Genomic DNA, 27,986 nt, shown 5'->3' on the forward strand with positions numbered 1-27,986 from the left:
TGTTGATGTAGACAGCCAAGAAGGCACATTTGTGTATGTGTGTATTCTAAATGTAGATGCCAGATCGTGGGCTAAAATTATCCTCCCTTCACTCTGCTGTGGTTCAGATATAGATGAGTATAAACAGACACGGGAGGGAAAAAAGGAAGGAGAGGAGGGTGGAGAGGATAAATGGGATGAATGAGTGGGCGAGTGAATGGAAGAGAGGAGGAGAAAGGTACGTTTGGGAAAGGGTTTGAACAAGATTAGCTCTGAGAAAAGAGCAATTTGAGCAGTGGGTTGTGTTTCTTCTTTGTCTTCATCCCAAACCTGCTTGCAGCTTAATTACTGCGAAAGTCTAGATAAACAAGGAAAGCACAAAAGTTCATACTTCCATACAAGTTTATGATAAAAATCCAATGAAACATCATTGATTTATACAAAGTAGCATAGTCAGCCAATTCAACTTAAGCACTAATAAAAAAAAAAGATTAAATAAAAAGGTACAAAGAAATGCATTCATCAACATGTTGCAAAACAGGGGGGGTCTTAATCTTTTCCTACAACAATCTGACAAAAAATACTCACAACTCGGGGAGTCTGTTGTTCCACAAAAATACACTGAATATTTTAAAAAATTAAAGGGGGAAGAAAACATTTAGATTTACTTGTACTATCGCCTTGGCCAAGAGGAACATGGGAAGTAAATGTTTAAAAAGTCGGAGCCCGTTGTCTGACACTCTGAAGACAAGACACCAAACCCACACCGCCCCCCAAAAACAACTAAACCTGGATTAGAGAGCTGGAAAGTGAAAAAAGATGCGGAGACAAAAACAAAAAAAGGGAGGAGAAAAAAAAAAAAAAAAAGGAGTAGGTGACAAATAGTCCATCTGGATGTGATGCAGTTCAATGAGCAGTGTGTTCTGTGTGTGTGTGTGTGTGTCTCTCAGTAGATTCGGCCTCGGCTCCTGTTGCCTCTGGTTCCAAAACCTCGTCCTCGGCCGCCCCTGAAGCCACCACGTTGCTCTGCAGTCAACAAAACAAACACTTAGGACAGACAAACATATTCTAACCTGAACAGTACTGAGTATGAGACAGATGCCAGTTTTGGATAACAAACACACATAACTGACAGGAACTTGTGACAACGACATATTAAAGACACAACTAGAGGTGTCTACTCGTTGTGTCTTTGAATTTGTTCATTTAAAAATCATGTGTAATGAACAGGACGGATCACAGTTCAGGAATAAACTCAGTTTTGGACAAACTGTAACAGGAGCATCGTTTCTGAATGACCACAAAAATATCTTTAGCATTTCTGCACTGATTTATTTTAACTTACTGGCCGTAAAAAAAATAAAAAACAACGACTAATATTTGTATTTCCCGTCATCGGTTTTTATAACATAACTTCACACGAAGATTATAACTACAAACGTTTGGTTGTCCAACCATAACTTCAACAGAATATATATATTATTATATTATAATATGTTTGCCTGGTGTTTCATATGATGAATGGCCAGTCTGAAGGCCAGGTGACTGTTACTGATAGTTAAACTATGACTGACAGACAGGACCAGGAGGCTCGTGGCTCTGAAGCTCAGCTGATGGCAGCATATTTAGCTATTTATTGTATATAACAACCGTATGGATCATTCAGATTAACAATGGAGAATTGTCCATTCAATTACTGCAAACCCAGGCGGACTGGAGCTGCCGTCTAATTGTGTTTGCTAAATAAACTTAAATTAAATATAAAATGAATGAAATAACCCAGTGTTTAGTAAAATCCATAAAAGGTGAACATGCTGCACAACAGTGTGAAAAAAAAAAGTGTTCCTCACCGTAATTAAAATTGCCAATGGATGCGCTGTACTTGCCGCTGGGGGGGTTGTATATTTGCCGTGCGTCCCTTCGGGGCTGAGGAGAGACCTGTTTTTTTGTGGTGGCACCGGAGCCCATCTCCTCACCTGACGGGCGCTTGGGTCTACAAACACAAACCAGAAGTAGATGATGAGGACCTGGACCCTGCTGCCGTGTGTTTGGATCCCCACTAAGGTCGAATCGAAAGGTGCTTCTATCATTTTTAACGTTAAACATCGAACATTGAAGAGGGAGCAGACTTACGCTACTGCTTCTGTCTTCTGGACAGGTTTCCAGGACAGAGTGACTGTGCTCTTAAATGATGGAGGGTTGTGGAAGAGATCCTGGATGAAAATAAAGATTGAGAGACAAAAAGAAAACTATTGGTCATCGTGTACATCTTCTATTTCCCCTCCTAATTAACCAAGTGATCAGAAAAATAGAAACAATATAATGCCATCTAATACAATCATCATGTCTGAATCCTCACTAGTTGTTGATAGTGTCAGAAAGGTGCCTTGGTTGGTTGGATATTATTATTATCATCATTATTAAGAGATGTTTCTGTTTTTCTATATACATAAATGATGCTTTAACATATTGCAGCTCAGCTCAGCACCATGAAGCATCGTCTGAAAACCTACCACAGAAACAACTCCATACACAAACAACCTGAGCAGCAGTAGTAGATGAAAACTGGACATTTGAAGTTTATCGTGTTGCATCATGCAGGCGTCATTACTGTAGTCACTGTGTATGTGACCAACATCTTACCTTGATGAGGACATTGATGTTGTTTGTGATCTTGAGGGCCACCACTTTGATCTTGTTCTGATTACACACAAGAGACAAGTTAGTCTTTGACATATTTTCACCGCAGAATTATCTCACTTTGCGTGTTTGTTGACTTTATGCATCAAGTTTCTATTCAAGCAAAGCAATCCAACTTCAGATGACAGTCGCTGTTACCTCTTCTGTCTTCAGAGCGTCGCCTGTCTTGCCTTGCAGTGCTACTCGCAGCTGTCTGATGTAAACCTGCAGGCCTCTGGCAAAATACTGTAACCTGTTTAAACAGAAATCACATCCAATTCAATGTAAAAAGTTTGGGGATGAAATGCCCAAGATGAGCCTGACAAGCTCAAAATCACACTTTGGTTTAAGCTCACTCATGTTATTACTTCCTTTGTGTGTAACTCCCTCACCTGATCTTGAAGTCTTTGAGACGCTCAGCATCCACTTTGTCGATGAGGAAGTCTGGCAGCTTCTTGCCCAGCTGGTGGAAGCCGAACAGGAGACACTCCACATAACTGAACTGCAGTTTGGGCTCCTCGTTTGCTGAGTTCTCACCGTTCTCCACCTCCTCTGGTGGCAGAGGCATGAACTCCTAATGAAACAGAAAAATCAGGGGAAAAAAAAATCAGGACCAAAACCTATTTTAGTGTCAAATAGCTTGGAGCATTAGAGGGAATATATATTAAAACTAATATATGGGATTTTTTTTAAATACTAGTATTTTTTACCAGTACTTATTGTGGAGCATGCACTGGGATACCGCTAAAATAAGCCAATTAATTCTAGAAATTGTTACTAATAGGGCCACTTACAAAGTGTATTTAAAAATAGACAATGTGACTCCGCTTCCTCTCACTGTATAAAAATAAAGCCTAAATATTCTGGACACAGGAGCTGCCATCTTGTACTGGTGGAGACGCAATCAGTGCTGCGCAGACTCTGGCTCCAAATAGACCCCCCCAACCCAGAGACCCACGACATATCACTATATTTCAGTGGCATCAAATAATAAACTGACCAGAATAAGAAGTACCCAAAATGACAGACTATCTTTAACATTTATATTTTTTAAAAATAGATTTTACTTTGTTCTGTGTCCCATCCACTAACACTGACACAGTGGGCTTTATGAACCCGTCATGCCATCTGTTTTTATACACAGTCTACGGGGACACTGTTTTAAATTCCCCACGTTGATTACTACAACCTTTTTGCATCTTACAGATAATCCTGTAAGCACGTACTTCAATAACTTCTTCCCTACTTTGAGTTGCAAAAAAAGAAAATTGTTGGTTCAAATACACAAACCAGATGGAACAATAATATAAGCCATGCTCATGACTGTCCCAAGCAACAGTTATTTAAGGAAACTAAGCTAGAAAATTAAACTTCAGTTGACCAGGAGAGCCCACAGTAGAAAGCTGACCATGTGTGCAACAGTATGAATGTAAATAAAAGAAAATACTAAAAAAAAAAAAGAGCAGTAAAATCTCAGAATGAATCAGGGAGAAAACTGCCTGTGTGTATTTTGATGTTTGAGTACATTTCCATTTGTATTCCTCTGTGTCCAACAACAACAACAACAACAGGACCGTCCGTTCTCACCAGCAGCTTGGTAAACAGCATGTTGAGGTTGGCCTCCAGCTTCTCCATGTCTCCACAGAACGGACTCATCTCAGCCAGCAGCTTCAGCACCTACACACACACACAAACACACAGCGTAATGTGCATTGCTAATGAGAAACAGTGTTGCGTGGTGCAGACTAATGACCCATTAACAACATGCAGTTGGCTGACACCTCTGACAGGTGGCTGCCACGCTGACTTTGTTTACTACTACAACCGCTCACCAAATGTCAGACATTAGGAGTATCGACCTCACACCTGTGGCCATATTCGTCGGGCCTCTCAGGAGTAGAAGTGCTGATTCGGGTTGAATAAATGCAGGTCGGGTAACAAGTCTTTGTGTCTAATGGCCACACTGGCTTGTAAACAGCAACGGTGAATAGGCGCTGGTCTTTTTGAACGAGGCTGTACTGTTGTGAGGTCGGGTGGTGGGGGGCAGCATCAGCTGACAGCGTCATGGAGAAGAGGCAAGTCAGAGAGGTCACAAATTCAAAACAGTTCGTCTGCTAAGAGTCGAGGACAAAACACGGCGTCACAGTTGCTGAATTTACCCACAACTGAACCAGAGTTTCAAAGTAAATGGGTTTAAGCTGCAGATTGTGTTTTCACGGAATTTCAAGCTCGTTGATTAGATGTTTCTTGACATAGTTCTCCTCGAGAGTCTACCTTGAAACAGCTTGTATCTTTATAAAAGGAGGAGACATATTCTGACTATTTTCTGTACTGGTGATTTTACTATGAGACTTTCATACAAATCCAGTTTTACTTCTGGTGCCAAAAAAAACCCTCATATTTCAAGTTTCATAGTAGAATTACGCAGAACACACAACAGTTTTAACCCATCTTTTTACAGCTGAATCCAACACAAAATATACAAAAGTAAGTGCCTTAAGGTTTTTGCTAAAACTGATGATCATTGGTCCAAATATCACTGACACGGGCATCAAGGGGATGTAGAAGTCTACTTTTAGATATCATTTCAATCATACCACAGCAATAACCACAACCATGTCCGATAGTCCATTAGTCCAAGACTGCAACACCAGGGTGGTGGTGGTGTGACAAATTAATGTAAGAAGAAAACGCTAATTTCATCATTAGACATTAAAAAGACAAACTCACCTCCAACTGAATGTCCAGCTCAGCCACAGGACTTGTCAGAGCGCTGAGGTTGGTCAGGACGTGTTCACAGAAGTAGGTTACAAAACGTGTGGAATGGACGTTTTTCTATAAAGACAGGAGATAAACATGATTACTCATCGTAACTGTGTTCCTGTAAGAGGACTGGATATGTGTAAGAACATAATACTGAGCAACTAATTTGATAATCCATTAATAATCATTTATGTCCTTCATACAAACATGAATATGCTGATTCCAACATCTCAAATCTGAGGATTTGCAGCTTTTCTGTGTCTTATGTAATGGTAAAATGTTTTTTTACAATAAGCAAAGCAAGGACACAACTTTGAATGTTTGTGATGAGTGAATTCTAGTGAAAGTTTCCTCTATTTTTGAGTCAATTAACAGATTAATCAAAAAATAAGATCGCTTGTCAACTCTGACATTATGTCATGTGTTTTAATGTATGGTGCATGCAAGACGTTCTCATTTTGAGTTCAAGTTCAAGCATTGTTTTCTGTCATGCTGAAAGTTTTTAATGTCAGCTGCCATTGTTTCTGGACACATTCAGCAGTGATTTATAAGGCTCTTCTTAAGTACTTACAAACGCTGATATTATGCCAAAAAATGTTGAATTCTCATTAAAAAAAATCTTTTAAAGGCACTAAAACCTTTTAATTGAACTTGGCAAAACACTTTTCTAATCTATGTTAAGTCATTATTTGGTCAGTGAACTTGGTTGATGTGAAGTGCGCTGGTTGTTCTCACAGAGAAGAGGGGCAGGGCCTGGCGTGTGCACTGCAGCAGGCGGTCAACAGTATCGGGATCAGCTGGGTTGAGGGCCTGCTCCAGGAAAGCCTGTTCCACCACCAGCTCCACCAGCTGCTGTCGTCCGTTCACCGTCTGCAGCACCCGAAGGCCCGATACTACACGCATCAACAGCACAAACTCCTCTCCCGTCACATCCTCCAGGACCTGAGGAGAACAAAAGAAAAACCCTCAAACGTGTGTTCCTTTCTTTTTTCAGCAGTCCAACATCTATCAAACGCTCCATTGTCATTTGAACTCCCAGTCAGACGATTTTCAGCAAAGGTAACATGTAAAGCAAAATCTCATCTCCACTTTCTAAATGGTAATTAAACCCGTGGCCATATTATACTGGGGGAGAGTTGTTGATGGACTCGTAGATTCACAAATCAGTTCACCAATTTACAAAACAAATGCAAGAACACAATATGGAGTGATGTAATTTGATGTAAATTACCTTTGTTACATTCAGGCGTAAAGAAAAAGTTCACTCATCTTTGATCAAAGACCACTGATCAGTTCTACACTATATGCTAACCTTCTTTGTCTCTGCAAAGACGTAGTCCTCCACCTCCTTTGTCATGACGTCCTCTGGCAGGGTCTTCAGTTTGGCTGACAGAAACTTGATGGCTCTTTCCCGCACGATGTCTTCTCCCTGCAGGATCTGAGAGAAGAGGCCTCCGAGAGTACCTGAGCAACAAAACACAGCAGGAAAAAGGATTGTGTTGATGAAAGTCATTAAAAACTCAGTGGGATTACAATCTGAACTAACTAACTCAACTATCATGAAATACAAGCTAAATTGTAATCTCATGATTACAAAAAAGGAAAATCCAATCACCCTATTGAGCAGGTAGAGAAATCTGCATGACAGAAGAGATTACAAATTATGAGGGATTATTTCCAAAAAAGAAATAAACTTATTCAGATCAACTGGCAGCGATGGATGAATGATGCTAACAGGAGCAATTCACACAGGTATCTGTATAAAACATTCACATGGCCAATGACACAGCCCTGAGTGAAATGATATAGTTCACAACAAGCCCGCTCTACAAGTAGAGAGAAATCTCACTCTGGGATAAGTATCCCAAGGAGGAAGAAAAGAATCCTTAAAAAGAATTAAGAAGCAAACAGGAGCAACACTCACCCTTTGCATCGATCTTGAAGATAGAAATAAGTGCTGCATTCACTTGGTTGAACTCTGCTGTATCATCTGAAAGCACAAACAATTACAGATTCTTCAGTGGTCATTCTATGAGATTTTTACTGAACAGTAGCAGATCACAGCAATCAAGACATCAACGTGCTTGGTCAGACTGACAAGCATATCCAGGGATTAACACTGTCTGACAAACAGAGTAGAATATTCACAATAGATCACAGCTGGGACTGAAGTAAACAACACAGCCACACTTAAAGCCTGTAAAACCACCTCTGTCAGTGAAGTTGCTTGTTAAAAAAAACTAATTTAAAACCCTAACAGGACATAGAGGTCCCGCAAGTATTCAGCTTGAGGAATCTAATACCTGTCTGAAGGAGCTGGGTGAGAATATCTGCAACTCTGAGGATGTTCTCGCCAGTTGCAAAACGCGGGAGCTCCTTGATGGCCTGCCTTCGAATCTGGGCAAAGACAAGTACACATACACAGAGAGGTGGTTAGAAAAGACTACTGTGAATCCAGACAGTCAAGGGAGGAAACTCCACATCAAACTAGGAACATATGAAGCAGCAAATTTTAACGCTAATAACCTTAAAGGTCAAGGCCGACTCTGCGGGTGCCACAGAGTCTACTGGGGTGTCCATGCACACCCGTGTCCTTAAGTACTCACCGACACATCCTCATCTTCACAGAGGTCAAGCTGAGCGTTAATGGCTGCGTCGGCCAGTTCTGGAAAACTGCTGAAGAACTTGGGGATAAACTGCGCTGCCAGGCGCTTCTCCTTCGGGCCGCCCTTCACGCCATCCAAGATTACTTGGTAGGCATCTTTGTGCTGCAGAATAAAAGAGAGGGCATCAATAACCATGTGCAGCATATACAACAGCAGCATCACATTATAATTCATGCTGAATCTCACGCTATGATACGGCACAGGTTCCACATTGAAAGTGACTTCAAAGGCTCACTGTTTTGTAGCACTGACTAGAACAGCGGTGGGACACTGAGTGAACCTGGGTGTTGTAGCTGATATTGTTATGTAGAAACTCCTGTACTGTGTATGTTTGTTTACGACAGGGAGAGGGGATGCTGTGAAACTATTCTGTTTGAGGGCAGAATGGCCATTGATGCCTCTATGCATGCAAAGGGCACGTCACTTTAAAAAAATAAAATTATTTTAGTTATAGGAGTACTGATCAGCTCATGAAAATAACTAAAACTGATGAGAATAAAATCTGCATTACACACTGGGGGGTTAAAGGGTATTTACCAGGGGCTACGGACTATAAGGATGTGGTGAAGTTTCACTGCAGGCAAGTTTCTCTCTAATCTCTGCACTTATTTTGCCCACTCTTTGTTATTTGGTCAGCTGTGACTCCCCTAAAGTTATGAAAATGTAATACTACGTGGCTGATTGCTTCTCTATCAGGCAGCCTCGGAACAAATGTGTGTATTTTGATCATTTACTAGGAGATATTTCTCCTGTTCACTACCTTGTAAACGTTATCAATGTGCTGTTGAAACTGAATCTCAAACTTGAGGTGAAGTTAACTAGTTTTCCTTTTGTGCTGCGATCTTACAAAGTTCACATCAACTTCTAGATAACACGAGCTCGGATGAGAGGTGCTGCGGTGAATGTGAATCAGCCACCCGGGATAAATAGAGCTGCCCTGGGTTGAACTTGAATGAAAATGGGTCCCCAAGTAACTAAATTAGCGCCTGGTCGACTTGTTGAATTGTGAATGTCGTGTTAGTGCCGCCTATCGTGAGGTCCACGGCGAGGCCATCACCATTGGCCCGGTCAGTGCGTTAGCTAGCTAACGATACAGTTAGCCTAGCACGCACTCAGCTGAAGTTAACAGCAGTGGAAGCAAGATGAGATGCAGAGGCGAGTCAAAAGAAATATTGGTTCAATAATGTTAAAAAATGAACTATATTTACCTGGCTAAGGTTGTCCTTGGCATCAGCAAGGACCCCGTAGCTCCGATAGAGATCCTCAATAGTGACCGCCATCAGCGTGCGTCCGGGTGGCTGTCGCTCACAGAAAAGACCGCCAATAAAACCACAAAGAAAGCCCTCACTCTCTGGTCGATTTAACTCCGTTTCAGACGACTGCAGTAAAAACAACACCGTTGTACCGGAAAGGGGACAGGGGAGATGAAATTATCGAGACGCCGCTGAATGAACACCCCCCACTATCTGTCTTCCCGCACTGTTCTCTAGCGTGCTAGCTTAAAGGCTACGGAACAATCAGGAGAGCGCATGCGCGGGGTTAGCCAACCGTGTGGAGAGTCACTGCACACGTGATCCCTCGTGTGCGCAGAGCCGGTGCGCAGTAAAACTGCATGTAAACAGATCTCGGATTTATTTTAAGAGCATTATTAAGATAATACGGATTATAGTGGACATAACTTCCTTTATTGACATTGTTGTTTTTATTTTATCCTATGTGTTCATGGTTTTTTTTTTAAATAAATTAACCTTTTTCCTATTGTAAAATGACACATTTTCTATATACTGTAACTAGTATGATGCCAAGTGACTGTTTGAAACTTGTGGGGTATCTACTTTACTTTTGTAGGATGTGTGTCTTTATACCTGCATGACAACAAATACTTTGTATTTAAGAAAAAAAAGCTGATGATACATGTAGATTATAAAACATAAGTCAAGAATGTGGATCCAGGAGAAGACGACTTCCATCAACAAAGTTGCTGTCTGAAAACATCAGTGAGAACATTTTCTAATCAATATAATTCACTGATGTGAATGTGAATGTATAACATGTCAGGCAGGCTGTGTTTCATTGGAGACAGTCTGCTGACAAATGTCTTGTAATGTGACCTGAGTAAAATCTGATTAGGTGTCCTGTATTTGATCTCTGACAGTAAATGAAAAGACAAATCAAAATGTAAAGTCAGCGCAAACACTTTAATTGAACTAATTAGTCGCAACAACCATTCTGTACAAGTATTTTCCTCTTCCAGCAACATGTTTCTGGCATAAAATTAATGTCGACAAGGAACACAAGGATTCTCCAGATCCAAGGGGTTTCACAGGAACCGGATTCCTGCTCCAAACTGAACCCCATCACATATCCTGCAAGGACGGAGAGAATCAATAGCAAAGCAAAGCAAGATATTGCACATAAAATTTAGCCTAGTATGCCTTAAATTACCTTAAAATAAGTCTAATGGGGGAACTTCAAAGTCATCTTGCCTAAAACAACCCCCAACCAGCCCTACCTGTCTCCACTCTGGACTCCCATGGGAATGCAGTAATTCAGCTCCAGCCGGGCAATGTTCCCCAAACGCAGCACAATGCCAAGTCCATATGACCAACGGATGCATTCTGCCAGTTTTTTTAGATGTGCCTGTGGCCCCTCACCTGAGAAATAGCAATCATATTACCTCAGCCAAACAGATAACAAGTTAAGGTATTAAATCTAATTTTACTCATTACACGGCTGCTCATTGGGTTTCCCACTACTCACCATAGTTAAGGTTACAAAGGTTTCCGGCATTGAGGAAGAAGTGTGTTCTGAAGAGGTCACCAAAGCCCCCCCTTCCTGGCCTGAAGGGTAGAGGGGTGTAGAGGTGGAGGCCTCCAGCCCAGTAGCCCTCTCCACCCAGGTAGTCGCCTGCCAAGCCAGTAATACCAGCACACAACCTTTCAATTAACCATCGAACTTCAATCTATTTCCACGCAACTCAGCCAAGTTAATGTCTCACCTTCACTCTGTGGGCCCATGCTGTACATACTGAATCCCCTGATGCTCGTGGGGCCTCCGAGATAGAACCTACGAGGTTGGCAGGAGGACAGAAATCCACTTAGAAATCATGAAAAAAGACACTTCTTATTACCCCAGCGCTTGACTGAGAATTCTCACGTTTTTACATTTTCTTCAGTATCAAAGTAATCCAGTAATAGTTGTCCTAGACATCTACAGGTACATTGCAAACAAGAACTGCCGATAGCTAATTCGGCATACTTTTCATGATGTCTCTTTGCAAAAATGTAAATACACACAATGCACTGAATTTCTGTACCTGTCTGCTATGCTTGTTGGCTTGTCACCAATGGGAAGGAGTAAACCACCCCACAGTGAAGCAGAAAGGACCTGGAGGAGAAAGTCAGAGGGTTTAGTCTAACAAACTAACCAAAGATCATCATCAAGTTGGTGTTTTGGTAACATAAAAATTAATGGCTAAAGAAGGAAAACACCAAGGTTTTTCAGTAATTAGTCTGTTGGTCCTTAAGTTAACTTTCTGCTAACAGACCATTCTTATAAAAACCTGGGCATATTACTTGAATTCTTCACCTCGCACTTAAATTGTTGGACAAAAACAATGTAAAACCACAAATAAACCAATACTTCAATATCCTTGTACTTGTAAAGTACATGTAGACGTTAAACTGCATGAAGTGCCTTTAGATGGGATGATCTGGTAAATGGCTGAAATGTCAAATGTAGAATCTCACAGAGTCCCAGAAGAGCGTTTTGTTGAGCTGGATCTCAAAGTCCTCCTTCAGGAAACTGGCGTCTCCCCCAGTGTAGCCAGCAAGTTCCTACACAACCACAACACAAAACATCAACCTGGTGTACAGGTTGAGCCATATTCTTTTCATAAAGCATTTGGAAAAAGCTCTGGTTTAGTGCTCAACAACAAACCTGATGGATCTTCAACAGGCCGCCTTTCCTGGGAAGGATGGAGGAGTTTCTGGTGTCGATGACCATAGCATGCTGTAAAACAAAGTGGCATCTTTCACATGATACTGCTAAACACAGGTGTAGTTTATTATTATTATTATTCACTTTTCACCAACTATTCAACATAATTCACACCAGCATTTACCGTCCCCAACTGTATGATGAGTTACTGAAATGTGTTCTGATTGTTTGAAGCCTTTACTTAAGTGCTGAATAACAGCTAGGTAGTTTATTCTCCAACAGAGGACTTCACGAACCTTCACAGCTATTTCGAAGTAGCATCTTCAACATTAAACAGGGAATAAATACCGAAAGTGAAGACTTGAGGGAATGGCCGCTCTCCTCCCGAACAGCAAACGAGGCGGTGCGAGCCAGACAGCCGAGCTCTCTCCAAACTCCCTCCCACTTCAGGGTTTGGTTGGTCTTCCACACTGGGAACTGTGGGGGGTAAAAAGGTGATTAAAGCACCAGTTTATTACTTTTATTTACGCAGATCTCGTGCAGTAAACGAGCCTGCTTCATATTTTGTTGGTAACACAGCAACTGTTGTCTCCTTACAACATGAGGAAGTGATTTGTTTCTGCAAAAGGCTTCTGTTGGTAGAGCAGATTCCTTATTATTATATAAGAAAATGTTAGTGAAAGACAACTGGCCCGAACTCTTTGTGTTTAAGGAATAAAACTCCAGCCCAGAACTGACATTATGATCCAGAACAGAATATTTCGAGCGTCCGTTCTGATTATTTTCAGTTCATTTTGTCAACAATCTTAATCGCACAAAATGAGAAAATATATACATATTGATATACGAGTGGGATAATGTAGAGCGAGCTGGTCATTATTGCAAACAGCAACAGTCTGCTATTCAGGAATAACAGACCGTAGAAAGCCGTAATTGACCAACTGATCAGAATCGAGTATTCAACAAAGCCGTGTAATAAATATATATAGTATATAAAAGTATTTACACTTATTTCAGCAGAGACGCCTCGATCCGTCTCCCTCAGTGAACTCCATGGAAACTGACCGGTTACTTTGTACAAGTTGAGTGAGACACTGAAAGTGAAAACAGAAAAGAAGAAGTGTCAACACCCTGCTTGGACTTAGAATATATCCACATGTAGCTACAGCAGAGAAGGAGCCAAATCTAGAGCTCAAGGGGAGTCACCCTATCTGCATAATGTGCAACCTCAACCACCATGTAACAGGACTGCAGGACTTATAGCAAAAGAAAAAGTCTTTCTGTAAATACTGTAGACATCATGTATTAAATCATTCGACCTTTGTGAATCTTACTTGCGTTCAAAGTTTCCTGGTTGAGGTTTGAAGAAGGACAGGCCGTAGGATGTCTCTTTGGTGCCGTAGGAGAACTGGAAGGTCATTTTTTCTGCCCGACCCAATAGATTAGGTAACTTCAAGCCCAGCACCTGATATTAAAGCGGCAAGGCAGGGCACATTTATTCATACAGAACGTTTCATAGCCAAAAGACAACTTTAAAAGCTTCACAGAGAACAAAAGCAACAGAGAACAAATGATAAAAACAATAATGGCAACAAGCAAGAGCACACATAGTTAAAAAATAGGGGAAAAAATTAAAAATCAAGAACCCACTGAGGAAAAAAGATACAACATACTAACAAATAAACTGGATTTCAGAGAAAATGAATGAATCTGTCTAAAAAACAGATATAAAACTATTTCACATTGAAATGAAACTATACTAGTGCAGCAAACTCAAGGTGAAGTCAAGCTAAATGGAAGAAATTGGCAAACTAATTGTATTGAAGCCAGTGCAGTGCGACGCTACGACTGGACCCACGTCCGTCTGTGGGTGTAGAAGGTGACACGAGCCACCGCAGCGCTCACCATGCTTCCTTCATTGTTTCCAACCATGGTGTTGTAGCTGCCCGTCATCCGTCTCAGCTCAGTGACTTCAAACGTCACGTCGAGGCCGTTGGGTAGAGCGTCCTCACCTGGAGAGGAGAGAAAACAGAGCCTCAAAATGATTTGTTGTTTTTTTTTTGTACATTTATTAGGAAAGTGCCTGCATGTAATTAGAAGAAGACAGAGAGATTAACTTTACCTCGTGAGGTGTCAATAACAACTTCAACTTTTCTGAAGATACCGAGACGCAGCAGCTTCTGTCGGGCTTCGTGAGACTTTCGCATCACCTGTGCACCAAAATGAGCCACATGTTGACGTCAGTTACGACTACTGAGCTTAAATAGAAGGAGCGTTAAGTAGTGCAGCTGTATTAACGTGTACTACGCACATCAATCAAGTTCTTTGCCCGGAAAACATCGGAGATTTCGTACGTCAACAGGTCCTCCTTGGTTCTCCCGAGCCCATCTATGTGCACTCGTTGAACTACGACCTGAAACATGGGAGGGACAGACAGACTTATTAACAGCATCCCAAACAAATACAGTACACTCATTTAAAAAAAAAAAAATGGAAAGAAAGATCTACAACTTTCAGTCTATCGATTAGAGATCATTCAGTTGTGCTCTTCGTGTGTTTACAAATCATTCATCACACTTGTCACAGCATGAACTTACATCTTCATATGTCACACTGTATGGAAAAATAGGTTTGGGTTACTTGTGGGAAGGGATTTTGTTCAAATATCTCATATTGTATTTCTAATTATATTTTATATAACCTCAAAAAATACTCTGAATAAAAAGGAATCTTTAAATTGATTTAAATCCACAACAGCTGCACTTTCATTTCATTTACAGCCACTGTATTTTTTTCAGAAGTGTCTATTTCATATCAAATCGTATTGCTGATACAAGGCGAGGAATCCCTTTCTGTCCTTTCCTGGCAAAGCACCAACACTCAGTGGAGACCGGTCTGTCTGGCAGTGCGAGAGTCTGGTGTAACTGCTGTCTGGAGAAAAACAAGTCTTACATCCTTGTTCTCGAGAACTTCTTGCTTTGGCTCATGATCAATCTCTGGAGGCTCCATGTCGTCAGGTTGAACTCCGAGCTCTGGCCCCCGCATGGGCAGAGGGTCCAGGCTCTGCAACGCAAAATACACAAGGAAACAGAAATCATAATCACAGCCAGAGTTCGTATCAGGTTTTAACCAGTCAAGTAAAAAACACGGAAACAATGATTTACAATAAGTTCAGTAAGACGCTACAAGATCAGGGTCATTTTAATTATATAATAACACAATTATAATTATAATAATAATGAATATAAATGTCAGGTGTCTTTATGCTGAAACTACTGATTCTACACCATGAATTTAGTTTTTTCTTTTATCATTCACAACAATAAAATGCAGCTAACTTGCTGTCTGACCAAAACCCAAAGATATTCAGTTTACAGCAATATAAAACAGAGAAAAGCAGATTAATGGATAATCTAAATAGATGCTTACTACTTGTTGCAGACCTGCATGTAACAAATTGTTTTGTATATATATATATATATATATATATATATATATACATATATATAGCATGGGGGAAAAAAACAGGGAGCAAAGAAGAAACAGGAGTAACATGAACTAGGTTTTAATTACTTTTACTGAGTGTCTATTTGCACCAGACGGCCGCTATTCGGCTATTTACACCCGGTCTAGTCGTGCAGTTTAAAGAAAGATAAAATAGTATTCAGATCAGTGTGGTTTAGTTACAGGACTTTCACACAAGAGAATGAGATTCAAGACCAACAGTAAATTACATTAATTTATCTGCTAACTTATATATTTTTGTTTTCCTCTATTATCAACAGTTCAACAATCGCTTGGTTTGGTAGTTTGGTTAGGTTTAGTCAACACAACTGCTCGCTTAGGTTTAGGAAAAGATTATAGTTTGGGTTTAAAAGTTAAATACACATATAAAAAGCAGAGTATATTAAACAGAATACATCTTCTACTGTGGCTGCTGACACCAGGGTGCAAATAGCACCTTAAATGTACATTTTCTCACCACATACTTCAGGTTAAAGGAGACTTTTAAAGCTTTATTATTATTTCCTTTAAAACTCACATTTCACATTAATTGTAGCCTAGCCTGAGCCTGACTGCAGCCCTGTACAAGAAGAATAAGGATAAGAATGACGAGTAAGTTAAGTAGTAATCCTAATAGTAGTATTAACAGTGAGTGCAGCTGTATTTAAGCGTGCAGTGAATGGAGGAGCCACTAGCATCTCTATTTACTGTCACTTCGTGCTCAAAATAAACACCAAACAGCGCGTTTGAGTGTAATTGTGCGGTTTGCAGCAGTTTTGCAGGGCATGAGCTGATCCTGCAGCCACAGTCTCTGAATGTACAGCAGCAGCACTACGGTCCACTGCGGGCCTTTTGTTCCAGCATCAGATAAACTGAATGAACACACGGAGAGGTCACACCGAGGGTCCCAGCTGGCACCTTCGGCCCACCCGCTCTTACCCTGGCGTGGACGGTGCCCATGCTGAGCTCCGCGAGGGCGCTGTCCCGGTGGATGTGGGCGAAAGTTTGCGTGGAGGATGACCAACTTATTTAACCTACAAGTCACCGAAGAGAGGAGAGGAGGCTCCGTATAAGGAGGCCGCCATGTCACTTCCTGACCACGCCCCTCTGCCGGTGAGCGTTCAGCACAGCAACGCTGCAAAATGAGGAAAAATGTGTAAAAATAAACAATAAAGTGACATTATTTCTGCTATTATATCATAATATCATCGTTATCATTATTACATTAATTACCAAAAATATTTTAAAAAATACTACTGCTAAATTATTATTACTACATCTACTACTACTAATAATAATAATAATAGTAAATATTTAATTTGATAAGAGCTTCTTAATAAATATCATATATCTTAATTGTATTTTATTTCCTTCTGGGAGTTGCTCAAATTTCAAATTGAAGACTGTGTGTTCATAATAGGTACTATTAATTATGAATAAAAGCAAAAACAAAAGAATAGCCTGTGTGCTTTTTCTTTGGTTTTCATATAATGGAAGATACAGACATGAATCACTACAACTTTCTCTTGACGTCTATGCAGGTTGGATGGCAAGATGGATCAATTCCTTCATTTAACATATCTTATTTTTACATTACCAGTAGGGTAATAATCGTGTTTAAGTTTTAGGCCATGGTCATCACAAGGAGTAAATAACTAACTAAATATAACATGTATCTTGTATGTATGAGACCAAAAACTGACCAATAGTGTGAGATTTCTTTGTTTTAATTTAAGAGTAGAAAGAGATAATCATCCTTCAGAAGGGGGGTACAGAGCTACCATGTAGATTCAGGATGCATAATGTCTGTCACCCTACTTTTCTGAGAGTCCTCATCACATCTTGCACCCTGACTTGGAGGTATTTCTAGTGGCACAGCAACTTTTAGCAGCAGTTTTTAGAAGAAACTCCATGACAACATACAAAAGTTGACCTTAGTGTAAAAAGGAAAGACTTGACACAAGCCTACCTGAATCAGAATACACAATGATATTAACAGTTTAATAATAAGTCCCAGTCACGATAGCAACATTCAAATGCATGCAAATCAACATTAAATCATGGAATAAATAACATGTACGCTGATGGGAAGAAAAAGTTCACAGTTGTTCGTATGTTGCTGAGCATCTCTGCAGGCCTTGTATCCTGTAACAACAAAATGAGACAAAAAAATTACCGACATAATGAATTCCAAAAAGCTGGTGAACATCGTCTTTGTCGTGCTGTTGAGATTTTACAAGCTGCTCTTACGCTTCTGTTTTGAAGGTCTCACAGGAAATTCTGTCTTCATTTACACCTTCAGGACATTCATTAATGTCTCCAATGCCCAGTGTGGTCAGAGCTGTAGGGAAAAAAGGGGAAAAGAGTATTTTTTCCAGTATTGTTCGATCAAAAACACTGTGATAGTGTCTTTTTACTTTATGAAGTCACAACTGGGTGAATTAAAAGTACAAATGACTAAATAGGCCACTACATATGAAAAAATGTGTGTAATTACTGGTTATCTTATCTTATTTCTCGGTTTTCTGCCCAAGAAAGCCTGGCAATCCCGATGTCGTGTGCTCACCCTGTTTGTATTGGGCAAAAGTGATGTATTTTTGGTTAGTAGGGTCCAGTATCCCAAAGACTGCATCCAGGTTGGCACTGTTGAACAGATTCGGCCCTTTCACTCCACTCTGCCGAGAAATCTTCAGCTGCTCCAGCTGCTCAATAAGAAACTCTCTGGGTTTCTCTGAAAAACAAAATTATCAACAAAATAAAACCTTATATGAGCAATAATAACTATCAAAGAGGAAGCAACACACGATCAACACTTAGATATATACGCTGCCAGCATCAGTGCCATGTTAGTGATTGAAAGTTATGGACGCATATTTCTGCCACTATGATGAGAAAAAAGACCCTTTAAGTCATTATAATGAGACATGGTAGCTCAAAATCATGACTTAGCACCTTGAAATAATGACTTAATGTCTCAAAATAACCTAATATCTCAATATAGTGACTTAGTATATCAATAACATGATAAAATAATGCCTTAATATCTCATTGATTGATTAATTACATAGTGACTTTATATTATATTTACTTACAGGGTCTTTTCTTGGTGGAAATGAGCCTTTAGCCCTCAGAATGATGCTTAACGCCTGATAATTAGCTTCGGGCTAGCTAAAACTCTCGTTATAGCTTCACTTAAAGTCGTGGATATTTGCTGCCGTGCATCAGCGCTCCGTGTGTCCGGTGATTTTAGCAGTAAAAAGGCTCTAACCGGGTCTGTAGTAGAAGAGGAGGCCGCTCAGGTTCTCCATCAGCTCGATAATTTTGTGTTTTTTCAGATAATCAGCGGCGTCTCCTTCTCTCTGCGCCGCCATCTTTTCCACTTCACAGTCTGTTTGGGCCTGTTGCTAGGATACGCCAACATCCAGCATCCTCCATTGAGGCTAAAACAAACCATTATTTACACTTCTGACGAATGTTTTAACTATTTTTTAGGACAAACTGACTCCAAAAATACTGAAAAGTGTCCGTCAGAGGCTCCTAGAGCCAAAGTTAGTGACTTAATGTTGTTTATTTTGCCTCACTAACAGTCAAAAACACCATAATACTTAATTTACAATGATACAATACAGAAAAACCCCATGAAATCTAGAAATTGTTTTAATCAACTAGCAAAATTGCTGATGATTAATTGTACAAGCTTGTAAGTGTTTCCCTATAGAGCCCCTACACATACCGCAAAGTAATGACAAAGGCTTTGAAATACATATTTGCTGAAGAGAGAAACAATGAAAACTTTTGAATAGAATAAAGTTATTTAATGACTTCAGGAGATAGACAGTGTGTTCATGAAGCGCTCTTTTACTCTCTTTACACATTTCATTACTCGGTCTAAAAGTGCAAACGCGTTCCAAACAGACAAAGAGACGTATTACCAGACAGATACAAACGGCTGGATTCACCAAATGATCTTCTTCCAGATAACATCATCAACAAAAACATTAAAATATTCATTTGTCCCAGAGAAGACGTCACTCCAAAGCACCAGGGCTCCGCTGACTGTTGGCAAACACTGGACAAAGTCCGCTTGGTTGAGTGTCCATCACACAGAGGATGTATGACTCCCCATCAGTCCACCTTTTCTTCTGCTTGAAGCTGCTGCAAAATAGCCGCAGTAGCTTCTTCTCTGACTTTGAAGCCCCGCAGTTCGGTCAGCAGCTCCCCAGGCTTTGGCGGGACTTCTGGTATAGTCTGAAAGACAAAACAGCAAACACAGTTTTAATTCCCATGCATAATTAGTCAACATTAGACGACACAACGCCAATTAGAAACTATTTTCAGGAGCAATGCTGAAAAGTGATGGCAAAAAATCTTTCAGTGATCTACAACATCAATGAGAATCTGGCTTTAGTGTCACCTGAGGGTCATTTTTTATTTTATTTTATTATTAAAGCTCATTATGACACAGTAGAGCCACAAGAATGAAAGCAAATTATTAAAAAAAAAAGACCTGACTGCTTGATCCCTACTGTATTTACAGTATATATGATCATAAACCCATCTTTGTGTAAAAGCAACACTTTTACTGCTGCCATACGGTGGCTATTAAATTTAATTAAATCTAAGGCGGGAAAACTTAATAGTAAAGTGTGTGTAGCTGAAAATCAAACCAGGGACACAGAATCAGTGAATCTCCTCTTAAAACATGATTTTATTTGGGAGCTTTTCCTTATTTTATTTAATTCTCATCCAGATTATATTTGATCAGGGGTTATTTAATTTTTTTATTTGATCTCCCTCGTCTCATTTAATTTGCATTTGAGTTCATTGACTGTCCCTTTGCTGCTACAAGACGTTTGGTTTGTTTTTTTTATTATATATATCTGCTTGTGCTGCCTTGTGTGAAGCAATTAGTAATGTGGGTTAAGAATAGTGCTCTCTAAATAAAGATTACTATCTTTATTATAATTATTACTATTATTATTAAGACAGATGCTATGTGTAATAATAACAGAAGCACTTCACAGGTAGAGCCAATCATATGTACATTACTGGTGTTAAACCTGATCATAGTCATCATAATCATTTTAGTGCACCCCTGCACTTTGCAGATATGTTTATTGATTACATCTACGGGACAGAAGTGGGAAAAAAAGGCTAATTTTGCCCCTCACCAGATCAGGTAGGTAGTACTGGTGGACGGCCTGTGCTCCTGCAAACATGGCCAGCATACTGGCACCAAACATCCTGAGGTAGCGAGCCCAAGACACACCGGCTGGCATCTTCACACACTTCCCTGGTGTGGAGGAAGAGAGGAAGACATGAGTGGACAGGTTCAAATCTAACTTCTGATCCTTTTGGCCTCTCCTTTTCATTTTGGTGTAAAATCAAACATTAAGTCAAATCATTTTCTTGCTAAATAAAGTCTTATTGTCTATTGAAACTGAAATAATGCCACATAACAGGACCATATATCATATAACTGATCAGTATGAGTGAACAGCTACTATGGGAATCTAGTATTAGTATATATAAATACATGTATATATGATATTGAATGGGTATTTAATATCACATATAAGCAAATATTATGCATGTATTGTATATTATTGCTAATCACCAGCACATTAAACCCAGGTGGTGTGAGGCTAACTTAGTGTTATTGCTTGCTAGCCCTGATGTAACAGTTACCAGGCTAAAAGTGTGAAAAACAGGGAACAGCGACAGACTAACAGACATTACCTGACCTGAGGTGACGCCAGTGAGACCTTACCTTCTCTAATTCACCGTCTCTTCGAGAAATGACCGCTGAGTGAAGCAGGTTTTCACCATTTTAGACCAAACTGTTTGTCATTGAGGCACCAGACGAGAGCAGGTCATGCTGTTTAGCTAACGCGAAGATAAGCTCAAAACGGAAGAGGTCTCACTCTGCCTCCGTTTACCATAACAAACCACAAAAGTTATTGATTGCGTTTACCCGTCGCCTGCGTGTGCACGTGAGGGCTAAGCTTTTGTTGATTTATTGATTAAAGTGGACTGTAGTTACTTATTAAGCTCGAGCACAGCTATTATACAATTTTGAGGCTGCTAACATTAGCATTTTTAACAGCTAAACTCACTAGCAGTATACTGAAAGTTATGAGGTGTATTTTCACCTCATCTACTTTTGTAAAAAAAATAAAAATAAATAAATAAATAAATAAATAAATATGTAAAGGGTTCAGATACGTACTTTTAACTATTTACGCGTATTTTGGAGGAGCGCTGTTTTCACTGAGGAGTGAGGTGTTACTTTAAACTTACAATCTTTGCTGTCTGCTTCGTTCTTCTTCTACGGTCTTGGTTTACGGTCATTACGCGGATTTCTCGTCCTCTAGCGGTGTCTTGAACTCACACGGGCTGTTTACCACGCATTATAATCCTGTGTGAATTTTTTTCTAATTAATCTGCACGGTTTTAGTAGCAAATTAACGATAGCTGGTTGTGACCGTGTTTTTTTTGTTTTTTTAAATCGTTAATTTTAATTTTAATCTCACCCGTGCAGTACACCTCCTGACCGCAGGGCGGCGGTAAGGCCTCACTCACACGAGGAAAAGGAAACGTTTAGCGTTTAAATGGTCTTTGTTTTGGGTGGACTCTCAGCCCACCGTCTTCTTATTTGAGAACCAAAGAACAAAATGTATGACAGGTATGTTAGTTTGCTCATATATCTCTATGTGTCGTTAATGTAGAGGTGACCTGCGGGGTTAAAGTCTACCTTTGGGCCGCGTTTTGTAGTTAGCCGACTGTTAGCTAAAGCCTCCTTCCTCCCCACAGCAGCGTCCATCCGTCTCCTTTGTGCCAGATATGTTCCTTATGTGCTATAATCTCCACACAGCTCACATCCCCAGTGTGCACTGATGCATCTGACAACAGAATGAATGTTAATTTATTCAAATAAGTCAACAGTTAAGATGGAGGAAAACCAGTATACATCATTGACGGTTCCTACGGATTATTTTCAGCAGTGGTGAGTTGCTGCTGGAGGTGGCGGGTCTTGGGAAACTTCCCATGTTATCCCCTTGACATCTTCATTTTCATGCATGAGATGGACAAAAAAAAAACAATCAGCGTTTGACACACGACATTATGCATACCTGTATACTTGTAGCATGTGATAGTGTAATTATTAAGCATAAGAATATGTCAAAATGTTTAAAAAATTCAGATATAGTCCAAGAAATTAAGTAAAATCATGTTATTAATTAGAAATTAGCCTGTTAGATAATCTCACAGGGTAATGATATTGCATTATGTGTGCTGGTGTGACAAATCCCAAAGAGATATTTAAGATTTTGACATGTTACTACATTACCCAGCAGTTATTACAGCATCACCTGCTACAGGCTTCATAAATACACCTTCGCTGGCTCTCGCTCAGCCTATTTGCCAACTGTGGAATGGATTAGGCTGTACAAAGGAAAAAAAAAACAAAAAAAAGAGAGCTTGTAGATGACTTCACATCAATCACAGTCACAGTCTTCTTGCAAGTCCTATCAGTTGTTTGTATATCTTCATTCCATTCTGGTCGGCATCATCACCGCAGCACACAACAGAGTTGGTGTTGAAAGATTTGTGGGTGCTATGAGTGAGTGGTCTTGGTTATGTGTCCAAAATGAATCAAGCAGCCCTAATAAAGGGAGGAAAACTTAGATACTCGTGCAATGAATGAAATGCAGAGAATACAAACAGGTGTATGTCAGCGCATGTATGTTTTTGTAAGTATCGTGTCTTGTAAGTTTGCTTCACCCGCTTTTTCCACGCACCTCATTGAATGACATTATTTGTGTTCTCTTGCTCTGTCCAAGACCTGTTTCATTCTGCTCACCTTCCTTTTCCTCCTCTCTTTAACCTTATTCTTCCTCCTCCCGTCTCCTTCCGTGCACCCTCTTTTCCAGGTACCAGTCCAGCCAGCAACACCCGGAGGCCCAGTATGTGATGCCCTATCACAACACAGGCCATTACTCAGAAGGGCCCAGAGATGAGCTGGTCATGGCCGAGCTGTCCGTTCACCGCGAGCCGCCTCTTTACCAGGAGTCTTTTCATCACAACAACCCCCCAGTCCTGAATCTCTACCAGGAACAGGCCCACCAGCAGAACTTCAGGGAGCAGCAGCAGCATCCTGCTCACCTGCACCACCCTCAGCATCAACATTCAGTACAGCAGCAGCAGGAGCCGAATGTTCAGCACCAATATCAGACTGTTGGTCCACCTCAAGGTATGCACGGAGACTTTTTTCAGCCCCATCTACTGTCAGGCTACAACTTGAAAATACTTTCATTATCGTGTCATTATTTTCATTTTCCTGATTAATCGATCAGTTGTCTGGTCCACAGAATGTCAGAAAATGGTGAAAAATGTTGGTTACCATTTCCCAAAGCTCGAGGTGACGCCCTCAAATGTCCTTTTTTTGCCACAACCCCAAAGATTTACAGTTTTCTGTCATAGAGGAGTCAAAAAACGAGAAAATATTCACATTTGAGAAGCTGAAATAAGAGAATTTTTATTAAAAAGATGACTCAAAACTACTCAAAAAAAGTGATATATTAATCAGCTAATTGTTGCAGCTCTTATCTACCGTATTTAAAAGTCTGGTAGTTTTTGTAGCAGGGAATCTGTCAGACTGCTACATTTTTCATATACTGCATGATGATTTTCTGGAGTAATTTAGGGACTTAATCTTGTCGTTTAAAGGACTAAACAACCAAGAAGCAGAAAAAGTCCTAATAAAATGGGACCCTAGTCTGCGTCATTGTCCGCTGTATTTGAACTAATGATCACATCTTTGATTCACCGCTCGCCAACTCACTAGAGACACCTGGTCTTTGTTCTAGCTGCGACACCAGTGAAGAAGAAGAGAGGCCGGCCTCCTAAGCAGCAGGCGGAGGAGGGCAAGGCACAGGAGGAGGAGGATGAGGTGGAGGCCGCCAAAAAAGCCAAGAGGGCTCTTAACCGCTTCAACGGCATGACAGTGGCTGAGGTTATGGCCAGAACTCTGCCAGACGTTATTACCTACAATCTTGACATCCTGATAGTGAGTCATTTACTGAGGACCTGTCAAGATTTTATATATTCATGTTTAATGGAATAAGCAGTGGACTGTTTTGTCTTTTTTTTTTTCTTTTTCTATTTTTTGCCGTTTTACAAAAAAGGTGTCAGTCACAAGAAACTGTCATTTTTAGGTCTGTTGCCGTGGTAACACCTTCATGTTTCTCCTCAGATTGGAATTAACCCAGGACTATTGTCAGCCTTCAAAGGACACCATTACCCAAACCCAGGAAACCATTTCTGTATGTTGAAATTCAATTTCATTACTGACTACAGGGAGTACACGCCAGCCTTCACTGTTAACTTCCTCTGACCCTCCGTCGGTCCACCATCACGAACACTTGTTATGCAGCTCAGATTTGTTCAAACTCGTTATTTCAATTGAATTACAAAGAGAAGCCATAAAATGATGCAAATACTCTTTTACGACTTTTGTTTTGATGTATTGGTGCAGCCGTAAAAATGGTGTCTTGGGTTTGAATATTTAATTCTGTCTATAAATTATGTATCTTCAGTGGTGCACTGCAGCAGGCAGACAATGTGATGCACGATATGTGCGACACTCTTACTCTCACTCGTTGATTTATCATCAACGGAGGTGTTTTTCAGACAGGTATTTAAAAGGAGAGGTTGTTTAATCAGGGTGCAAAATAATTTCATGGACGTTCACATTGAGCTCCTGAAGGATATTTGCCATCACACTCTTCCTAAAACACAGCAGGCACACACGTGTTCTTTTCTCCCAAGAATCTTTGACATTCAGATTAGTCTTTGATTTTCATTTATGTTTTGTGTCTATTGTTATGCTGATATGCAGCCAAATATTTTAGATTCTTGTGCCGTCATTCGCTTAACTTTAGCCTCAGCAGGTCCACTATCAGCACATCACAATGAGAACATTTACTGCTACCAGTGACTTCATCGTGTTCATCATCGGCTCACTAATTATGTGTGCTGATCCTGTAGATCCAGTGCAGCTACAATAACTGCAAAATCACTCAACTAGCTGATAAACTGAGTCTAGTGTTTGGAAAAGTATTTTGTTTGTTCTGATTGGCACTTGGCTAATTAAAATGTTCAACTCTTCTTTTCCACCCAGGGAAATGTCTGTTTCTCTCTGGTCTGACTGAAATCCAGCTCAACTACATGCATGACGAGAGCCTGCCAGAGAAATACAGCATTGGCTTCACCAACATGGTCGAGAGGACCACGCCTGGCAGCAAGGACCTCTCCAGGTGAACAGGAACAACAGTTTCACTTTAAAAATGTTGTTTACAATTACAAGTCAGTCATTTTAGTTGATACTTTTATACAGAATGATTCAGAGTTGATGCAACAATACACTGAGAATGAATTATAAGATCACCAACAGTGAAGAACCTCTGGGTAAATATCACCCAATACAATCCAGTGTCTGTTTTTAAACATTAAAATTTTCTGGGTTTCTGTTTCTGTTCCAGTAAAGAGATTCGTGAAGGAGGCCGGCAGTTACTTGACAAGCTGCAGAAATACAAGCCCTTAATAGCAGCTTTTAATGGAAAAGGTAAACTATGATGTATATTAATGCCATTGAGGTTTTTAAAAAAAAAGGGAGCTGGGGAAGGAGAGTAATATTATAAAAAAAAAGAATCTGAATTTCCAGGATTAAAGTAGTAAATTTACAAGACAAAAAACTCAGATATTCTCTGAAATTAAAGTTGTAAATTTGCAAGAGAAAAATCTCAGGAATTCTCCAAGACTGAAGTCCTGTGTCGAGGAACAACTTCGCTTCAGTTTGCAAAGTTGGATCAACCTCATCACGCCACAGTCATCTCCGCTTTCCGCGTATTCTGTCTGCAGTGGAAGACCTCATCAAATTATAACATGCAATCGAATTTAACAATAAGGAAATACTAGTGATTTTATTCAAGAAACACTATTTTTCTTAGTTTATTTCTCATAAAATTACAACTTTAATCTCAGAATATTACTCCACCCTGCCCCGTCTCTGTAATGTTCTGTGTTTTTGCCTATAATGGCCCTAATCCATGTTATTGTGTACTGACATTTGTTTATTTTGGCAGGTATTTATGAAATCTTCTGCAAGGAAATCTTTGGTGTGAAGGCAAAGAATCTCGAGTTTGGTCTGCAGCCCTACAAAATCCCAGAAACTGAAACAGTATGTTGAAACAGCACCTGGATTACTCTTAAAATATACTCAACAGCACAAACAACAATCTTCACAGCATGTTTCCTTACACCTAGGTGTGCTACCTGATGCCATCATCGAGCCCTCGCTGTGCCCAGTTTCCTCGTGCGCAGGATAAGGTACACTTCTACATCAAGCTAAAGGAGCTGCGAGACCAGATGAAAGGTGTGGCACCGAGCCTGGAGGTGAAGGAGACAGACTACTCATTTGATCTGCAGCTCGCAAAAGGTAAATAGTGTAAACAGATACATGTAGTGGTTTTATTCGATTTTCTGAAACGTGAGCAGGGTCCAGATTTTAGTTTTACGTGGATACTTATGTCTTAGATGAAGATCTGACTCCTCGATGTTGTGTTTGTTTTTTTCTGCAGAGGATGCCAAGAGGATGGCAATCAAAGAAGAGCAGGTGGATCCAGAGTATGAAAGCTGTAGTGGGCTGCATGGTGACGTGAGGCAAAGCAGCAACTCCTCCAACTAAAGGAGACGGAGGAGAGGTGAAAAAACAGGCCTGTCTGCTGTAGCACACAGGTAGTGTAGCTACTATGTAGTTCTATGTAAATTTAGCTGGATTTAGATTAAATGGGACTTAAATAATAAATAAATAATTTCAGGTGCATATAATCCAAACCACTGTGACTGCTTCTCTACTATAACTATAAGAAAAGCATTGGTTGACTTCTAACTGGCTTCTGCAAGCAGCACTAATCATTGTTATTTATCTTGCAGAAATGGGCATTGTAGGCCAGTCAGCGGACAACATGACAAGGAACCGCCGCAGCTGGAAATGTCCGCACAACAGATACCAGATATCAGCTGTAGCATGATGCATCAGTGAGGGGGAGAGACCCTCTGATGACACCACAAGAGAAGAGGAGTCCCACTGTTTCCTGAAGCATCACAATGTGACGCACAAGGGGTGAAGTCCCCACAACGGTTACATTTTCTAACTCTCAAACAGACTGTGCATGTTTTGGTGTCATTTTTTATCTCTATTTATTGCATTTTGTATGGTATGTGTGTCCAGTGAATTATTTTTGTATTTTGAAAGAATGACATTTTATGATTTTGAGCTGTATAAATAGGTAATTGTCCTCTGGCATTTCTAATCCGTAATTGCAGAGTTATTAAATCTCTTCTAAAGCCGCCACGTTTACTGTCTCATTGTTTCAGTCGTTCATGTAAAAC

At 40.2% G+C, this 27,986-nt stretch overlaps 5 protein-coding genes across 7 annotated transcripts; 1 reads left to right on the forward strand and 4 right to left on the reverse strand.

The window, feature by feature from the left end:
• Window positions 1–363: 363 nt before the first annotated feature.
• api5 (apoptosis inhibitor 5) lies at window positions 364–9,578 on the reverse strand. Its single transcript, XM_070830604.1, has 14 exons — window positions 9,296–9,578; window positions 8,028–8,189; window positions 7,725–7,818; window positions 7,346–7,411; window positions 6,734–6,885; window positions 6,157–6,363; window positions 5,389–5,493; window positions 4,246–4,335; window positions 3,051–3,232; window positions 2,818–2,911; window positions 2,623–2,679; window positions 2,113–2,192; window positions 1,830–1,972; window positions 364–1,005 (listed from the first exon to the last, which is right to left on the reverse strand). Exons 1-14 carry the CDS (start codon window positions 9,365–9,367, stop codon window positions 926–928), a joined length of 1,584 nt encoding a protein of 527 aa, XP_070686705.1. The 5' UTR covers window positions 9,368–9,578; the 3' UTR covers window positions 364–925.
• Window positions 9,579–10,266: 688 nt separating this feature from the next.
• samm50 (SAMM50 sorting and assembly machinery component) lies at window positions 10,267–16,590 on the reverse strand. Its single transcript, XM_070830662.1, has 15 exons — window positions 16,470–16,590; window positions 14,979–15,089; window positions 14,338–14,439; window positions 14,149–14,236; window positions 13,932–14,038; window positions 13,361–13,491; window positions 13,033–13,120; window positions 12,375–12,503; window positions 12,027–12,098; window positions 11,837–11,923; window positions 11,404–11,474; window positions 11,086–11,153; window positions 10,848–10,994; window positions 10,600–10,741; window positions 10,267–10,453 (listed from the first exon to the last, which is right to left on the reverse strand). Exons 1-15 carry the CDS (start codon window positions 16,488–16,490, stop codon window positions 10,408–10,410), a joined length of 1,410 nt encoding a protein of 469 aa, XP_070686763.1. The 5' UTR covers window positions 16,491–16,590; the 3' UTR covers window positions 10,267–10,407.
• A 981-nt stretch (window positions 16,591–17,571) lies between these two features.
• Window positions 17,572–18,901, reverse strand: efcab10 (EF-hand calcium binding domain 10). The gene is made up of 4 exons (XM_070831510.1): window positions 18,799–18,901; window positions 18,097–18,261; window positions 17,781–17,871; window positions 17,572–17,675 (listed from the first exon to the last, which is right to left on the reverse strand). The coding sequence occupies exons 1-4, from the start codon at window positions 18,899–18,901 to the stop codon at window positions 17,630–17,632; spliced, it is 405 nt and encodes a 134-aa protein (XP_070687611.1). The 3' UTR covers window positions 17,572–17,629.
• A 422-nt stretch (window positions 18,902–19,323) lies between these two features.
• Window positions 19,324–21,433, reverse strand: uqcc6 (ubiquinol-cytochrome c reductase complex assembly factor 6). Of its 2 annotated transcripts, none has more exons than XM_070831170.1 (3): window positions 21,301–21,433; window positions 20,702–20,823; window positions 19,324–19,778 (listed from the first exon to the last, which is right to left on the reverse strand). In XM_070831170.1, the coding sequence occupies exons 2-3, from the start codon at window positions 20,807–20,809 to the stop codon at window positions 19,656–19,658; spliced, it is 231 nt and encodes a 76-aa protein (XP_070687271.1). In that variant the 5' UTR covers window positions 20,810–20,823; window positions 21,301–21,433; the 3' UTR covers window positions 19,324–19,655. The 2 variants fall into 2 exon arrangements, with proteins under 2 accessions (XP_070687271.1, XP_070687272.1); XM_070831171.1 differs by having other exon boundaries at window positions 21,270–21,425.
• Window positions 21,434–22,131: 698 nt separating this feature from the next.
• On the forward strand, window positions 22,132–27,942 carry tdg.2 (thymine DNA glycosylase, tandem duplicate 2). 2 transcript variants are annotated; one of them, XR_011584312.1, is made up of 10 exons: window positions 22,132–22,215; window positions 23,465–23,784; window positions 24,401–24,600; window positions 24,787–24,856; window positions 25,714–25,849; window positions 26,075–26,157; window positions 26,678–26,772; window positions 26,859–27,030; window positions 27,173–27,332; window positions 27,528–27,942. XR_011584312.1 is itself a non-coding variant. In XM_070830778.1 (10 exons), exons 1-9 carry the CDS (start codon window positions 22,205–22,207, stop codon window positions 27,277–27,279), a joined length of 1,194 nt encoding a protein of 397 aa, XP_070686879.1. In that variant the 5' UTR covers window positions 22,132–22,204; the 3' UTR covers window positions 27,280–27,295; window positions 27,528–27,942. The 2 variants fall into 2 exon arrangements, 1 of the variants encoding a protein (XP_070686879.1); XM_070830778.1 differs by having other exon boundaries at window positions 27,173–27,295.
• The last annotated feature ends 44 nt before the right edge of the window (window positions 27,943–27,986 follow it).

This window comes from Pempheris klunzingeri, chromosome 5 (genome assembly GCF_042242105.1).
Source record: "Pempheris klunzingeri isolate RE-2024b chromosome 5, fPemKlu1.hap1, whole genome shotgun sequence".
Lineage (NCBI taxonomy): Eukaryota > Metazoa > Chordata > Actinopteri > Acropomatiformes > Pempheridae > Pempheris > Pempheris klunzingeri.

Bases quoted from the DNA above. Each gene is read 5' to 3' on its own strand.
- api5 (XM_070830604.1), bottom strand. From the start codon at position 9,367: ATGGCGGTCACTATTGAGGATCTCTATCGGAGCTACGGGGTCCTTGCT. The intron at 7,819-8,027 runs GTGAGTACTTAA...GTCTTTGCCCAG, and splicing joins GTGAAGATGAGGATGTGTCG to ATTCGAAGGCAGGCCATCAA. The intron at 2,680-2,817 runs GTAACAGCGACT...GTGTGTAATCAG, and splicing joins ACGCTCTGAAGACAGAAGAG to AACAAGATCAAAGTGGTGGC.
- samm50 (XM_070830662.1), bottom strand. From the start codon at position 16,490: ATGGGCACCGTCCACGCCAGG. The intron at 10,742-10,847 runs GTGAGTAGTGGG...GCTATTTCTCAG, and splicing joins CCTTTGTAACCTTAACTATG to GTGAGGGGCCACAGGCACAT. The intron at 10,454-10,599 runs GTAGGGCTGGTT...CCGTCCTTGCAG, and splicing joins GGAGTCCAGAGTGGAGACAG to GATATGTGATGGGGTTCAGT.
- efcab10 (XM_070831510.1), bottom strand. From the start codon at position 18,901: ATGGCGGCGCAGAGAGAAGGAGACGCCGCTGATTATCTGAAAAAACAC. The intron at 17,872-18,096 runs GTGAGCACACGA...TTTTCCCTACAG, and splicing joins TTTTGCCCAATACAAACAGG to CTCTGACCACACTGGGCATT. The intron at 17,676-17,780 runs GTAAGAGCAGCT...TTGTTGTTACAG, and splicing joins GAGACCTTCAAAACAGAAGC to GATACAAGGCCTGCAGAGAT.
- uqcc6 (XM_070831170.1), bottom strand. From the start codon at position 20,809: ATGCCAGCCGGTGTGTCTTGGGCTCGCTACCTCAGGATGTTTGGTGCC. The intron at 19,779-20,701 runs GTGAGGGGCAAA...TTTGTCTTTCAG, and splicing joins AGTACTACCTACCTGATCTG to ACTATACCAGAAGTCCCGCC.
- tdg.2 (XM_070830778.1), top strand. The intron at 24,601-24,786 runs GTGAGTCATTTA...GTTTCTCCTCAG, and splicing joins ACAATCTTGACATCCTGATA to ATTGGAATTAACCCAGGACT. The intron at 26,158-26,677 runs GTAAACTATGAT...TTATTTTGGCAG, and splicing joins AGCAGCTTTTAATGGAAAAG to GTATTTATGAAATCTTCTGC.